This window comes from Bos indicus x Bos taurus, chromosome 5 (assembly GCF_003369695.1).
Source record: "Bos indicus x Bos taurus breed Angus x Brahman F1 hybrid chromosome 5, Bos_hybrid_MaternalHap_v2.0, whole genome shotgun sequence".
In the NCBI taxonomy this organism is placed as follows: Eukaryota; Metazoa; Chordata; class Mammalia; order Artiodactyla; family Bovidae; genus Bos; species Bos indicus x Bos taurus.
Genome location: NC_040080.1, coordinates 56159324 through 56176576, shown reverse-complemented (window position 1 = coordinate 56176576; position 17253 = coordinate 56159324). Strand labels below are relative to the sequence as shown.

General features: G+C 35.5%; 1 protein-coding gene across 4 annotated transcripts in view; it reads right to left on the bottom strand.

Annotated features, from left to right (window-relative positions):
- Nucleotides 1-550: 550 nt before the first annotated feature.
- The window catches only part of UHRF1BP1L (UHRF1 binding protein 1 like), a 93710-nt gene continuing 77007 nt past the window's right edge, over nucleotides 551-17253 (bottom strand). For 2 of the 4 annotated variants that reach the window (XM_027542055.1, XM_027542052.1), the window contains 4 exons: nucleotides 16034-16287; nucleotides 15614-15722; nucleotides 6268-6461; nucleotides 551-4387 (listed from right to left, as the gene is read on the bottom strand). In XM_027542055.1, the coding sequence (XP_027397856.1) occupies nucleotides 4253-4387; nucleotides 6268-6461; nucleotides 15614-15722; nucleotides 16034-16287 (692 nt within the window). In that variant the 3' untranslated portion in view covers nucleotides 551-4252. The remainder of the gene's footprint in view (nucleotides 4388-6267; nucleotides 6462-15613; nucleotides 15723-16033; nucleotides 16288-17253) is intronic. The other 2 variants (XM_027542056.1, XM_027542054.1) reach the window with 2 other exon arrangements.

Below are 17253 nucleotides of genomic sequence, written 5' to 3'. Positions count from 1 at the left end.
CTGCTTTAATATTTCTATATATCCTGTATGATTCCAACTTTTCATATTTTATCCTAAAAGGAAATTGAAATATAGCTCAAAAGTTACTCTCTTCAGCATCCCTGGGTACAAGGTCAAATGAGACTGTTCATACCTTAAGAAATAAGGCACAACTGATCCTAGGTAACAATTTCTAAAAACTGAAAACTATTTCGGCCACTACTCTTTTGGCCTTACTTCCATTCTGTTTAGCTAACAGGACTGGCAGATCTCAACAGCCACAACACCATATGCTACAATCAAAGCCAGATGACATTCTGGCACTGGCAGTTGTAATGAAGTGGTGCTAATTTTCAGTTCTGTGATGATTTGTGATAAATTAAGTAGAATTTCAGATTCTCAAAACTCAGAAGAGCGTAATAGAGCAAATTTCTCCATTCTCCATCTTTTTTCTTTCTCTATGGACACAAGGAGTCTGTCACTTTTAATAACTACCACCTCCTACGCTTATGCCTTATGTTTCATGTCCCCTCAATCCAACTGAGAGGAAGAACTCAATACCTGAAAAACATCCTTGATATCTCATCCATTATTTTATTATTTCAACAAATTTATTGAGAACCTACTACTTGCCAGGCACTGTATGAGGCACAAAAAATACAAAGTTGAACAATGACACAAAAACACAATTCCTGTCCTCATGGAGTTTACAATCTGGAGAGTCTACATTAATCAAACAAATATATATAAAATTACAAAGGTGTTCAACATTAAGTAGAGGTCATGTGATAATGTAATTTTTTTCTTACTCTGAAAAAAATTAGGGAATGCTTCCCTGAGGAAGTAGTGAATGAGCTGAGATCTGAAAGACAAATAGGATGCCTTCACATCACAAAAAGTGATGAAGGCATTTCAAGCAAAAGAATAGCATGAACAAAGGTTCCTTTGGTGGAAGAAGCACTTTAATTCTCACTAATTTCAGATATTTAAAGTGCAATAAGAGTCAAATACAAAGTAAGTGAAATAAGGAGCACAATGAAACTAAGAAGTAATAATAGCTAACTTCTCTTAAATGCTTTTAAGGTGACGTGCCAGTCACTGCTTTCATGGTTTTGAGGTATTAACTCTTTCAATGTTCAGAATTATAAATAGCAGCCCTAATAATTGATAACATAGGTAACATAAAATATTTTTGTTCCCATCTAGGGTTAGGTGAGTTACCTTGATTAAAATTGCACTTAAAAAAAAAAGAGAGAGAAATCTGCCTGCAGTATAAAAATGAATCAGAAAGGTCAGGGTAGCTTAGGAAGACCAATTAGGAGGCTATAGAAGTAACTGCAGGCAAAAAGTGCTAATGTTAGCTTAGACCAGAAAAGTGGTAAATGAAGAGAAGTAGACAAATTTACTAGGCAAAATGAAAGGATGTGGTAATGAATTGATTGGGGGGGGGGGGTGGTGCATGGTTAGAGAGACAAAGTTCTAGGTTACTAACTTAGGAACCACTGTGATGGTGGAACCTTAGATTGGATACATTAATAAAAACTTAAAGAGGAATATTTAACCCTTGTATTGACAAGTACTGAATAAAAATAACCACAATAAAAACCCAAAAGAAGTTTCTGATTAATTTTGTCATATATTTGCCTGCAATCATATAAAGCTATTCTTACATGGCTTAAATAATAATGTTTCATTACAACACGGTGATCTTCTGAATTCTACAATGAGAAAAGATAAAAATACAATACCAAGAATATGTTTTTCGCATATATGAAATTTAAAAGAAAAACACTAATATAATTTTCTTCCCCTGATTACTAACATCTCTGCTAGGGATTTAGCAAAGACAAGGCAACTTTAATTTTAATTTGTGGTCATTTAAAAACTCTGATAAGTTTATTACAGGTTGATTCTTATATTTCTCATACAGCAAAAAAGATTGAGACTAACTTAAACAAAATTCTCCCCTTGTTTTTCAAGTAGTTTGTTTTTATATACACACACATCTTTTAAAAGCATTATATTCATCTTAAAAAAAAAAAGATAAAAGACCAATAAGTGATTCCTTTCCCTACCTCTGGAAAAATATGTGAAATAAGGAATAAGGTTAAATAAAAACATATAATTGGGATTTCAGTGAAAAGAGCAGGTTATTAATTGTGATTTCAGTCATTTGTTCTTTCTGAGCCATAAGGTCTTTATTAAACTTTTAAAATGTAAATAACACCTACCTTACAGGCTTGTTGTGGGAATTATACAATGTTTTTGGAAATGATTTATGAATTTTAAATCTCTATAAAAATAGTAATCACTATAAATTTTTAAAAATCTAACAAAGCATATAGAATATTCAGCTTCATATTAATTATTATCCCTACTGTTTATATGATTTTCTTGAGATGGCCAAATAAATTGAAAATAAGAAAAACATTCAGGATCTATAACAGTAATTAATTATAATACATCATAACTTTAAAGTTCATATGGAGCAAATATGTCAAATCTGAAAACCACTGCAAGTTCTAGAGAAGTTCATGTACCATCACCTTGCTTTTCTATAATAGAGACTGCTTTTGTTGAATATATACCTATAGATCAAAAGTACTCTACTAAGGATATAAGCTATACATTCAAAATATTTAATTAGACCTTTGCTTTTAATCTAAAACTATACAATAGTTTTAGATTAAAATGGTTTAACATGATTACTAAAATACTCTGAGGTAAAATAATAACAGTTTAACTTGTTCTTTGCTATATCCTTAGCTCGCAAAACACGGCCTGTATTTTTAAATAATGTTAATGAAAATGGACATTAAAGACAAAAAAAAAAAGGCCAGTACCATTTTCAATAAAATATAAAATCACTCTAACACTTAATGTAAAATGAAACGTATTTCCTTCCAAGTATTTAGATATAGGAATGGCTATGTAAGTCATGCCAACAAGCAAAGCACCATAAAGTATCCTCATGTGGTTGAAAATTTGAAATTTTTCAAGTAACTTAAACAAAGAGCAGTCCAGCTGTTTCAGTTCCATCTTGAATATATTTATGTTTAAGAATGTGAATTTTAAAATAGACCCCACTTAGTTTAATTTTACCCGAAATATGTTTTAAATTGTTAAAAGCCTCTGTTTCTTAAATACTCATAAACTTTTATTTCATAATGCATGATTGAGACTCTCTCTCATGTTGGTTTCAACCTTAACAACCCTAGAAAATAGAATTCAAAATTTACCAGTTATTCTTTTTTCAATATATAAGTCACATAGAACTTTAATCAAAACTAGCATTATAAATTCAACATGTGCAAACAACCACCTGTTAAGATACTGTAGGAATGGTATGAAATCATTTTATGTATGTGAAAAGAAAATTCTCTGAAAACATTACCCTCCTTAAATAGAGGAAAGATGAAGATAAAGAAATAATATAAACAGTATTAATTAAAATTCTTATAGTTACAAATGCTGCCAAATTTAGCAGGATAGTTAAATTACTCTTTGACATCTAACAATACATGTTTAAAGGAATGTACAAATAATGCTTTTTAAATCAGTTGGCCATATACTCTCATGCTTTGCTTTTTTATAGTTTGTGCTTTTTATTTTAACATTTGTACCATCTTCTTTGTTGAAAACTATAGCTTCAACTTATACAGCATACCCATCACTTAAAATGATTCTTTTTCACATTTTAAAGTTACCTCCTACGTTCCGTAGGGTGATGATTTTCCAGAGTTTTCAAACCTAGCAATTAGATAATTTACTAATTTGATTGGACTTTTTTTTTTACAGTAATAGTTATAGATTTAAGTACATAATTTTAGTAACACTTAAAATGTAAGCCTCCTTTTATTTTACATTAGCCCTAAAAGCATCTGAATCTCTGTAAATAATAGTAAATTATTAACAAAGTGATAAATAAATCCAGCAATCTGTGAGAACACAATAGTTTTTCATTTTTCTTTTTTAAAAATGTCTATAATGTAATATCAAAATTAGGAAATGACATCTTCTATTCATGAGGCATAGAATTCATCTTACAGTATGCATTGACTTCCCTATATCACACCAGTTTAAAAGAGGGTTAAACCCTAAAACACAAAACAACCAAAAGATTGTAATGCCCATACCTAGCATTTTCTAAACTGGTTTTGGAATAGTCACCACTTCATCACATTCTATTTCATTTTATTGTCTTTTCATGAAAAGGAAAGTTTCCCATTAATTGGTAACATCATATTATAAATATAACCTCCACACTCCAAAGCTATAACTTGAGTTTCTGGCTGCCACTCCTGATATTCAACTGATGGAGAAGAGCATCTTTTTCTAAGTGAGCCTCTGCCAGAGCCATTTTAGCTTTAGCCAATTCTTGTTTAAGTGATTCATTCTCTTCCATGAGCTGAAATGATAAATTTGGAAAATAAGAAAATGTAACCATTTTCAGGAAATACAGACTATTTATACAGTATCTAAAGGTGTGACCCACAAGTCAGCAACATTATCCAATGCTGGTGAGGGTGCACTTAAGCTGAAAATTGCTCTGAGAAGTTATTTGGAAACACATACCAAGCACTTAAAATGTCCTTAAGTTTTGACCCAGCAATTTAAAACACGAATTAACTCCTAAGTTCCAAATCTAATAGTGATTTTGTTTAATTTCAATTTCCCTTAAGACGCCGCTGACCTCACTCCTCCTTGCTAAGCCTCTCTCCTCTTTCACCTTTTACGTCACAGGTATTTCTTGTTTACCCCGCTCTACCTATGGACTTTTCATCTTTCCCTCTGATGTTTAAGAACTCTTAAATTTTCTGCATTCTATTAAAGTCCAGAATTGGTTGCCTTCTCTTATCACTTGAGTCACTCTCTTAGACGTTCTCTTCTACTCCTGTGGCTCCCACAATTATGAATAATCTGATATAGGGCAAGCCTCTCTTGAGCTCCAGACCCACATTCTGAAGATCTCACTGGACATTTTCATCTAGATGTCAATAGGTCTTCTCTCATTAAGACTCAGTTCAATCCTCTTAGAACCATTCCCTAATCTCTAATGAAGAAAATGTGATAAAACCTTCTCCACGGGAAAAAGCATTTACACAGATACATTAAAATATATGCATTCAACTTCAAAGAGTTCTCAGATTTCTTTTAGCTGCAGCTTAAGAATGCCTGTCTCACAGACCAAATTGGGTATTTTATCATACTTTCCTAAACTCCAGTACATATAACACATTATGCTGTGACTACTGTTTACACACTTCTCCTTTCCCATTCAATTTTGAGTTTCTCAATAGGGAGTGGTATTCTCTTCCAATTCTATATCCTTAGCTTAGAGCTGACATCTAACAAATCCTGCTAAATAGATGAATAAACTCATTCTGTAGTTTCATCATAGAGAATTAAAATTCTGCTGGATAGAATTTCATAACAGCAAAAAATAAGAAGCAACTCAAATATTAACAAATGTTAAGAGTAACCTTTAGAAATGATAATATAGCCAAGCCCATATTAATCTGCCATTAACAATAAATATGAAGCATTGACTATACTTCAATAAATATAAAATAAAATAGATGAAGCATATGCAGCAATATGGAAAACATTTGTTAAACAACGTTAAGCAAAAAGTACAGTATATATAAGTGTGAAAGTGTTTGTCCATCAGTCGTTATCAGACTCTGCGACCCCATGGACTGTAGCCCACCAGGCTCCTCTATCCATGGAGTTCTCCAGGCAAGAATACTGGAGTGGGTTGCCATTTCCTTCTCCAGGGGATCTTCCCAACCCAGGGATTAAACCTGGGTTTCCCTTACTGCAGGCAGATTCTCTACCACCTGAGTCACCAGGGAAGCCCCACAGCATATATACTAGGATAGCAATTGTTTAGAAAAATTATGGAAAGAGACTGAGAGGAAAAATTTTAAAAATACAGCACTATAGGAGGTTACAATATGTCAGAGCTGTTTTAAAATATTTTTCCAAAGTTCTGAAATATTATGATACTTTTGTAACTTAAAAATAAGACATCAAAATGAATATATCCTCCAATTAGCCTTGGCAGATGCCAGAAATGGCACTCTCCCACATTTCCCCCTTTATCTTCTATTAGACTACAACTTCTGTGAAGGCTGGGAATGGCCATACCTTGCTCAACACTGTATCAACTAACTGCCTAGTACATAACAAGCACTCAACAAATGTGATTTAAGTAAGTAAATGAATAATGCCTAATAATTACGTTAATTGCTGAACTGAATGAGTATGAACTAGGTTTCCCATTACCTGTTCCCTAGTAAAGTCAAAAGAGCACTCAGGAAAGTTGGCTGACTGCAAAGGCCAAGGAACTTCTGGGCTCGTCTGAGTGGCTTGAGTGACACTGTGTTTTTTCTTCAGATCACACGTTCCACTGGTATGTAGCACTGAATCACTTTTGACATTTTCTTCCAAATCATTTCTAGTGTTAAGTATCTGAGAATCTAATCAAACAAATAAAATATTCAGATAACATTTCTAAATACTTGATAAATCTTAAGTTCTCTTGTGAAAACCTAATTTAAAATGAGTATGTCATAGTAAGAAGACATTATTATGGAACAAAAAACAATAAAGTCAAATAAAGAAAAAGCTCATTCATTGGAAAGATTAACAAACTCAAAATCAAAAGCTCATCTGTTGAAAAGAAGAATAAAATTGAAAAAAACCTTATATAGACCAAAAAATAAAAGATAAAAAGAAAAAAATTAGTAGAATCAGAAATCAAAGAAGGGACATTATTATTGTTCTTTTAACAGAAATAAAAATAATTATACAGGAATACTGTGAAAAATTGTAGACCAATAAATTAGATAACTTAGATGAGGTATAAAAACTTCTACAAAGACACAAACTACCAAAACAGACTCAATAAGAAACAGACTAAATCAGTAATCAAAAACAAAACAAAAATATATTCAGAGAAAAGCCCAGGCCCAGATATGGCTTCAACAGTAAATTCTACCAAACATTAAAAGAATTAATACCAAATCTTTATAAACTCTTCCAAAAAATAGAAGAGGAGGAGCATTTTTTAACTCACTCTATAAAACCAGTATTACCCTGATTCCAAAACCAAAGAAATCATAAAAAAGTAAACTAAAATCAATATACTTAATATAAATGAATACAAAAACCCTCAATAAACATTAGCAAACTGAACCCAGCAATATAATAAAAATAACTATAGACCATGGTCAAGTGAGATATACCCCAGGAGTGCAAGATTGATTTAACATTCAAGAAATAAATTAATGTAGTACATCACATTACTGTCATTTTCAATTCACACACAAAAGACTCAGAATGCTTGGTTCACAGTCCATTCATGTTATCATTCAGTGTCCCATGGGCTGTAATGTAGTACATCACATTAACACAACAGATAGCCACATGGTCATCTCAACAGATGCAGAAAAAAGATATTTGACAAAATCCAGTACTTTCTCATGATAAAAACGGCAAACCAGGAATAGAAGTTCCTCAATCTGTTCAAGGAAATTTTCAAAAATTCCACAGCTAATATCACACTTAATGGTAAAAGACTGGATGTTTTTCCCCTAATATTGGGAATAAGAGAAGGACGTTTTCTCTCAATACTTTTACTCAACACTGTCCCAGAGGTCCCACCCAAGGTAATTAGGCAAGAAAAGGAAATAAAAGGCATCCAGATTAGCAAGGAAGAAGTGAAACTATCTCCATTCACAGATGACATGATCTTGTACATAGGAAAAAAAAAAAATAGAGAATCCACTAAAAACTCGCAGAGCTAATGAACAAGCTTATCAAGTCTGCAGGATATATGATCAATATACAAAAATTAATTGTTTTTCTAAGCACTTGCAATGAATAATTCAAAATTAGATTAAGAAAACAGTTCCATTTAAAATGTTATCCAAAAGACAGGAAATATTTTTACAAATCAACATTTTTTCTAACTTTTTGGATCACAGAGAGTAAGAGCATTTAGGTTCCAAGTGAACAGAAGCCCAAGTCAAACTTGTTTTTAAACGAGGAAATGTATTTGTTTCCATAATTGTAGCATCAAAGTGATGGTGCTTCAGGTATGGACAGATATTGGAATTCATATGATGTCCTCAGGAGTGTCGTTTTAGGAACCTGACCCTATCTACTTCTCAGGTCCACTTCTCTCTTCTTCTGCATTAGTCCAGTCATATGATGGCAAACGTAACCTCTGGTGACCAAACAAGTAAGTTTTACAGCCTGTGACCCCTTCGCTCTCAGTGTCATTTTCAATTCACACACAAAAGACTCAGAATGCTTGGTTCACAGTCCATTCATGTTATCATTCAGCATCCCATGGGCTGAAATCTTTTGATTGGTCCACCTGGGTCCCTTTCCCACTTTAGGGACAGGGCCATATGATTGTCAGGTTCAACCAAAACCACACTTCATCAAACCAAATTATATTAAGAAGACAGAAGAGTAATATCTGTTCAACATAATTTTTCCCCTTAAAAACATTCCCAGAAGGTGTCAGCTAGGTCAAAGAACAAAAATACTTTTTAAAGCTTTTGTTCATATTGCCAAATTACCCTTCATAATGATTCTAATAATTTTATCCCAATTTTTGATGTATCGAAATAGTTTTATCTACATGGGTAAATGTCACTGAATTGAGTTTTGGTCTGTTCTTGAATTCATATTACACAAGTCTCAAATCAGAAACTACTTTTTACAATACTGTCCTGTACTGATTATATTTTAAGTAATATTAGTTAGAAAAAATACACAAGAACTGTTGTACTGGGTCAGACTAGCATACCATTCAGCTTGGTAAGGATTATAAGGGAAATCCTGAAGTGCTACGCCATGGCAAAGTCAAATCCTCTACTCTTTCAAACTCAAAAAACTCGTAAGACCCCTAAAATTTGACTTGATTATGAGTTTATCATATACTTTTGGCTTTCAAACTTAGAAGAGCAAAACCCTTCTTTTAAATGAAATCTGATATAGAATGCTAATATAAAGTGAAAACAAAAAAACAGCCGTTATATAGGCTGTAGTGAGGAAAACAGGGTCCAAAGCTCATTCTATTTAGCCTAAATATCTCACCACTCACGGGATCCTAAGAATAATGAAAAACTACTGACCAAAACAACTCTGAAATCCATTTTATTTCAAACGTTGGGAGGTGAAATGAGGAGAGAAAAGAGGAGGGGAAAGAAAGAAGAGAATAGGAAGAAATATGGAAAGAGGAAAAGAAATGATTTGGAGAAAAAAGGAGGAGAGATTTAGAAAGTAGAGAAGAAAGAATGAGCATGGCAAAAAAGGAGAGGGAGGCAGATGTAACTGGAGATAAAAAGGGAGAGTTAACTGTGAATCTGTTTCTGTTCTGCACATCCATTCACTTGTAGTACCATTTAGATTCCACATGTAAGTTAAATCAGATAGTATTTCTTTTTCTCTGACTTACTTCACTAAGCTTAATATTTTCCAAGTCCACCCATGTTGCTGCAGATAGCAAAATTCATTCATCAGTTGAGCTCAGTTCAGTTCAGTCGCTCAGTCGTGTCCGACTCTTTGTGACCCCATGAATTCATTCATGGGTATCTGAAATTACCTGTTCGCTAAATTCAAATTTATATTTACATATATGTGTGTGTGTATATAGATACTGGGTTGGCTAAAAAGTTTATTTGGGTTTTTCCATAACATCTTATACACACACAGAGAGAGAGAGAGGTATGTTAAAGTTTCTCTATGACAGTAGTATCTCAATATGCTATGATTCCATTTTTCTTTATTTCAAACAGCTATCTTTTATACATTTTCAGTTATGCTGTTACATGGATACATACATTTCTTATGACTAAGCTACGTTTTAGGAAATCTTTTATCAATATAAAATTTCTCTCTGAGGCCAATGACTTTAACAGGCACCTCACAAAAGAAAATAAACAGATGGCAAATCAGCATACGAAAAGATGCTGTACATAATATGTCATCAGGGAAATGCAAATTAAAACAACAGCATACCACTACACACCTATTTAGAATGGCCAAAATACAGAACATTGACAACACCAAATGTAAACACAGACAGAGCAACAAGAAATCTCATTTACTGCTGGTGAGAATGTACAATGGTACGGTCACTTTCTTCCAAAACTAAACATCCTCTTGACCATGAGACCCACCAGTCACACTCCTTTGTATTTACTCATAAGGCGCTGAAAACTTATGTCCACACAATTCTTTACAGCAATTTTATTCTGATTGCCAAAATAAGGAAACAATCAAGATGTCCTACAGTAGGTGAAATAAATTGTGTTACATCAGACAATGGAATATTATTCAGCAGTAAGAGCAAAATGAGCTAGTAAGCCTCAAAAAGACATGAAGAAACCTTAAATTATATTACTTAGTAAAAGAAGCCAATCTGAGAAGGCAACATACTGTATGACTCAGATCTGACTCTGGGTATCTCTTGAAGGTAGAGCTGATAAGATTTTAGGAAGAAACACAAACTGGAATCAAGATTGCCGGGAGAAATATCAATAACCTCAGATATGCAGATGACACCACCCTTATGGCAGAAAGTGAAGAGGAACTAAAAAGCCTCTTGATGAAGGTGAAGGTGGAGAGTGAAAAAGTTGGCTTAAAGCTCAACATTCAGAAAATGGGCATGGCTTCTGGTCCCATCACTTCATGGGAAATAGATGGGGAAACAGTGGCTGACTTTATTTTTGGGGGCTCCAAAATCACTGCAGATGGTGACTGCAGCCATGAAATTAAAAGACGCTTACTCCTTGGAAGGAAAGTTATGACCAACCTAGACAGCATATTAAAAAGCAGAGACATTACTTTGCCAACAAAGGTTCGTCTAGTCAAGGCTATGGTTTTTCCTGTGGTCATATATGGATGTGAGAGTTGGACTGTGAAGAAAGCTGAGCGCCGAAGAATTGATGCTTTTGAACTGTGGTGTTGGAGAAGACTCTTGAGAGTCCCTTGGACTGCAAGGAGATCCAACCAGTCCATTCTGAAGGATATCAGTCCTGGGATTTCTTTGGAAGGAATGATGCTAAAGCTGAAACTCCAGTACTTTGGCCACCTCATGAGAAGAGGTGACTCATTGGAAAAGACTGTGATGCTGGGAGGGATTGGGGGCAGGAGGAGAAGGGGACGACAGAGGATGAGATGGCTGGATGGCATCACTGACTCGATGGACGTGAGTCTCAGTGAACTCCGGGAGTTGGTGATGGACAGGGAGGCCTGGTCTGCTGCGATTCATGGGGTCGCAAAGAGTCAGACACGACTGAGCAACTGATCTGCTCTGATCTGATTATTTTTTACTTCAAAGATGAGGTTTTTAATTTTTAACGATTTCTAAGTAGAGTAGGAGGGAGAAAGCAATGGCACCCACTCCAGTACTCTCACTTGGAAAATCCCATGGACACAGGAGCCTGGTAGGCTGCAGTCCATGGGGTCACAAAGAGTCAGACATGACTGAGCGACTTCACTTTTCACTTTCATGCATTGGAGAAGGAAATGGAAACCCACTCCACTGTGCTTGCCTGGAGAATCCCAGGGACGGGGGAGCCTGGTGGGCTGCCGTCTATGGGGTCGCACAGAGTCGGACGTGACTGAAGTGACTTAGCAGCAGCAAGTACAGTATGAAAAGGCAAAATGATAGGATACTGAAAGAGGAACTCCCCAGGTTGGTAGATGCCCAATATGCTACTGGAGATCAGTGGAGAAATAACTCCAGAAAGAATGAAGGGATGGAGCCAAAGCAAAAACAATACCCAGTTGTGGATGTGACTGGTGATAGAAACAAGGTCCGATGCTATAAAGAGCAATATTGCATAGGAACCTGGAATGTTAGGTCCATGAATCAAGGCAAATTGGAAGTGGTCAAACAGGAGATGGCAAGAGTGAATGTCTACATTCTAGGAATCACGAACTAAAGAGGACTGGAATGGGTGAATTTAACTCAGACGACCATTATATCTACTACTGTGGGCAGGAAACCCTTAGAAGAAATGGAGTAGCCATCATGGTCAACAAAAGTCTGAAATGCAGTACTTGGATGCAATCTCAAAAACAACAGAATGATCTCTGTTCGTTTCCAAGGCAAACCATTCAATATCACAGTAATCCAAGTCTATGCCCCAACAAGTAATGCTGAAGAACCTGAAGTTGAATGGTTCTATGAAGACCTGCAAGACCTTTTAGAACTAACACCCAAAACAGATGTCCTATTCATTATAGGGGACCGGAATGCAAAAGCAGGAAGTCAAGAAACACCTGGAGCAACAGGCAAATTTGGCCTTGGAATACAGAATGAAGCAGGGCAAAGACTAATAGAGTTTTGCCAAGAGAACACGCTGGTCATAGCAAACACCCTCCTCCAACAACACAAGAGAAGACTCTACACATGAACATCACCAGATGGTCAACACCGAAATCAGACTGATTATATTCTTTGCAGACAAAGATGGAGAAGCTCTATACAGTCAGCAAAAACAAGACCGGGAGCTAACTGTGGTTCAGATCATGAACTCCTTATTGCCAAATTCAGACTTATATTGAAGAAAGGAGGGAAAACCACCAGACCATTCAGGTATGACCTAAATCAAATCCCTTATGATTATATACTGGAAGTGAGACATAGATTTAAGGGACTAGATCTGATAGACAGAGTGCCTGATGAACTATGGACTGAGGTTCGTGACATTGTACAGGAGACAGGGATCAAGACCATCCCCAAGGAAAAGAAATGCAAAAAAGCAAAATGGCTGTCTGGGGAGGCCTTACAAATAGCTGTGAAAAGAAGAGAAGCGAAAAGCAAAGGAGAAAAGGAAAGATATAAGCATATGAATGCATAGTTCCAAAGAATAGCAAAAAGAGATAAGAAAGCCTTCCTAGGTGATCAATGCAAAGAAATAGAGGAAAACAACAGAATGGGATAGACTAGAGATCTCTTCAAGAAAATCAGAGATACCAAAGGAACATTTCATGCAAAGATGGGCTCGATAAAGGACAGAAATGGTATGGACCTAACAGAAGCAGAAGATATTAAGAAAAGGTGGCAAGAATACTCAGAAGAATGTACAATAAGATTTTCATGACCAAGATAATCACAATGGTGTGATCACTGACCTAGAGCCAGACATCCTGGAATGTGAAGTCAAGTGGGCCTTAGAAAGCATCACTACGAACAAAGCTAGTGGAGGTGATGGAATTCCAGTTGAGCTATTTCAAATCCTGAAAGATGATGCTGTCAAAGTGCTGCACTGAATATGCCAACAAATTTGGAAAACTCAGCAGTGGCCACAGGACTAGAAAAGGTCAGTTTTCATTCTAATCCCAAAGAAAGGCAATGCCAAAGAATGCTCAAACTGCTGCACAATTGCACTCATCTCACACGCTAGTAAAGTAATGCTCAAAATTCTCCAAGCTAGGCTTCAGCAATACATGAACTGTGAACTTCCAGATGTTCAAGTGGTTTTAGAAAAGGCAGAGGAACCAGAGATCAAATTGCCAACATCCGCTGGATCATCGAAAAAGCAAGAGAGTTCCAGAAAAACATCTATTTCTGCTGTATTGACTATGCCAAAGCCTTTGACTGTGTGGATCACAATAAACTGTGGAAAATTCTGAAAGGGATGGGAATCCCAGACCACCTGATCTGCCTCTTGAGAAACCGGTATGCAGGTCAGGAAGCAACAGTTAGAACTGGACATGGAACAACAGACTGGTTCCAAATCAGAAAAGGAGTTTGTCAAGGCTGTATATTGTCACCCTGCTTATTTAATTTATATGCAGAGTACATCATGAGAAATGCTGGACTGGAAGAAGCACAAGCTGGAATCAAGATTGCCGGGAGAAATATCAATAACCTCAGATATACAGATGACACCACCTTTATGGCAGACAGTGAAGAGGAACTAAAAAGCCTCTTGATGAAAGTGAAAGAGGAAAGTGAAAAAGTTGGCTTAAAGCTCAACATTCAGAAAACGAAGGTCATGGCATCTGGTCCCATCACTTCATGGGAAATAGATGGGGAAACAGTGGAAACAGTGTCAGACTTTATTTTGGGGGGCTCCAAAATCACTGCAGATGGTGACTGCAACCATGAAATTAGAAGACGCTTACTCCTTGGAAGGAAAGTTATGACCAACCTATATAGCATATGCAATAGCAGAGACATTACTTTACCAACAAAGGTCCATCTAGTCAAGGCTATGGTTTTTCCAGTGGTCATGTATGGATGTGAGAGTTGGACTGTGAAGAAAGCTGAGCACCAAAGAATTGATGCTTTTGAACTGTGGTGTTGGAGAAGACTCTTGAGAGTCCCTTGGACTGCAAGGAGATCCAACCAGTCCATTCTAAAGGAGATCAATCCTGGGATTTCTTTGGAAGGAATGATGCTAAAGCTGAAACTCCAGTACTGTGGCCACCTCAGGCGAAGAGTTGACTCATTGGAAAAGACTCTGATGCTGGGAGGGATTGAGGGTAGGAGGAGAATGGGACAACAGAGGATGAGATGGCTGGATGGCATCACCGACTCAATGGACGTGAGTTTGAGTGAACTGTGGGAGTTGGTGATGGACAGGGAGGCCTGGCGTGCTGCAATTCATGGGGTCGCAAAGAGTTGGACGCCTTTGAGTGACTGAACTGAAGCAGTTATTTTCCATAAAAGCTTGTTCCTGTTTGAGTTTAAAATCCTATCATCTCTTTGAGGATATTAATTATATTTCTTTAAAAGTCTCAACTTTTCTTCAGTACTCTGAAGTACTAGAACACTCTGTTCTGCTTTCTTACAAGATAAGACTTGAAGTTTGGAGATCTTAAAAGTATCTGGGAGCAACAGCCACACAGCAAGCCTATCTTCTCACACCAAAGCTATCTTCGCCTGAGCTTTTATCAGTAATGAGGCTGCCGTTTTAATCTTTTTTGGTATGACTTCTATGTTTGCTGTAGCTGTTCCCCAACTTCAGAGAGGAAGACTCTTCAATCAAGGGTTCCCCAGAAACTGATTCCACCTCAGCAATAGTTGTCTCATGGTTTTTGGCTACAGAGTTTTCTAGTTTGCCTCTTTTCAGTCCCTCACATTTCACCCTCAATTAATAAAGTGAAATTTAGAACACCTAAGTCTACCAATTCAAGCTCTTTCCACACTACCTTATAAGACATAGTCCTTACATTAGAGACCTTAAAAATCTTATTAGGATGGAGATACAGAAGTTAAGCAGAACTAAATACACAGTAATATACTATAAAGTAACTAATGTGTGGCAAATAAGTACTAAAGAATTTTAAGAAGTCACATGAGGTTATGTAGAAGGGTTCACTGAAAAGTAGAAGCATGAATTAACCCAGGAAGGATTTCATTCAAAACACATTTGTAGAATAGATACTAATCAATTGTAGATGAGTTATTTCTGAGGTAGAAGCTCATAGATGGATGATATTTTATCACAAGGTACTAAGTGTCCCTCAATCATCTACTACTACATACGTACATAAATATAAAATAGTATATAAAAAGTACGAGTCAAAAAAATAATCAGCATGTAAACAATTTCAAATTTCAGTAGGTGTTCACTTAAACTGTTTTCGTATATACCTCTGATATGAAAAGAGCCATCATCATTTCTCTCTACCACGAGATGATCAATATGAACAGTCACAGGAGCTGGTTCAAGGGATATTGTACTACTACGAGGACTGTCATCCTACGGGAAAGAGAAATAGTATTGGCATGTTGCTACTGAAGTAAAAGATAAAATCAATCATTTTCAATTAATCATTTTCTTATACACTACTTCTGCCAAAAATATTTTAATGAGTTAGAAATATATCTTTAATATGCTTTAGTTGATAGAGAAAATTCCCCATTCTATTTTGATATTTTCTAATTTCTAAGAAGAATCTCTACACCGTCACCACAAGGACCAACAAGTTCATATTGTTAGGCATGAATCAAAGTCCAGTTGGCTAAATGAACATTTATAAAATGAAAATATAAAAATATTTGTTAACATACTTTTAAATTTATTTTTGTGTTAGAAACTTGTATTTTCATGGGCATCACTGTTGCAACTGTTTCATCTTCCAAAAAATGTTGAATATTCATAAGAGAAGACACAAGAAACTCAGTGCTGAAGTTTTCTATATGGCATTGCAGAAATCCATTCTTTTCTGCAAGCAAAGAGTGTATTACAGCACCAGGCCCACTTTCAAATCTCAGAGTAATCTCAGGAGAGGATTTAGAATGAATTACAGCTTTATGATCTGAACCTATGAAAAAAGAACAAATAAAAATTGTAACTTTGTATTACAACTCAAAAATGTCACTCTCAATTATTTGTCATTAACAGGTCACTGTCACTTTGAATAGTATTAAAGCAATAATAGATTAAAATTTTAATATGTATTCTTAATTTAAATGATATTTACAGTTCATATGTAACACATGGCTTCCCAGGTCACTGAGTGCTAAAGATTCTGCCTGCCAATGCAGGAGCCCCAGGAGATTAGAGTTAGATCCCTGAAAGGGATCAGAATATCCCCTGGAAGAAAACATGGCAACCCCTACCAACATTCTTGCTGGGATAATTCCATGAACAGAGGAGTCTGGCAGGTTACAGTCCATTTGGGTTGCAAAGAGTTGGATATAACTGAGTAATATAACACATATTCAATCCTAATTTCCCTAATTTCCATTTTTATAGACAATCTTCTACTGCAATAATGCTGTCTATATTTTTTATTTGTTTGTAACATGCAAAAACATGCCACAATATAAATCTGACATGATTCATAACTCAGGTATTTTGAGTGTCTGAGTGTGTACATGTCTATACATTTATAATATAACAGACAATTGTGATGAAGAAATAGTCATGGCATTTAAAGTGACTTAAGCCACTTCTTAAGAAGTGACAAAAGCCTCAAGTTTTGTTTGTTTTTTTTTATGAATATCAAGCCCTTAAATAACTGGAAAGGAAAATAGAGAAGACCTCATTAAAATGTTACTGTTGAATTACAATCTTAAAACTACATTTATACCAAAGGAAATACAGATATGTTTATGTTTATATTTATATTTACTTATGCCTTGGCCTTTTTCCCAAAAAGAATTTGAGGTGGATTACACAGCTATAAGGACTCAAGTTCAAAAAATGTTGTTTAATTTCAATAAAACACCCATAGAATAGCTTTAAAAATAAAAGTTCCTAGTGGAACTACTTAAGTGAATCAGCC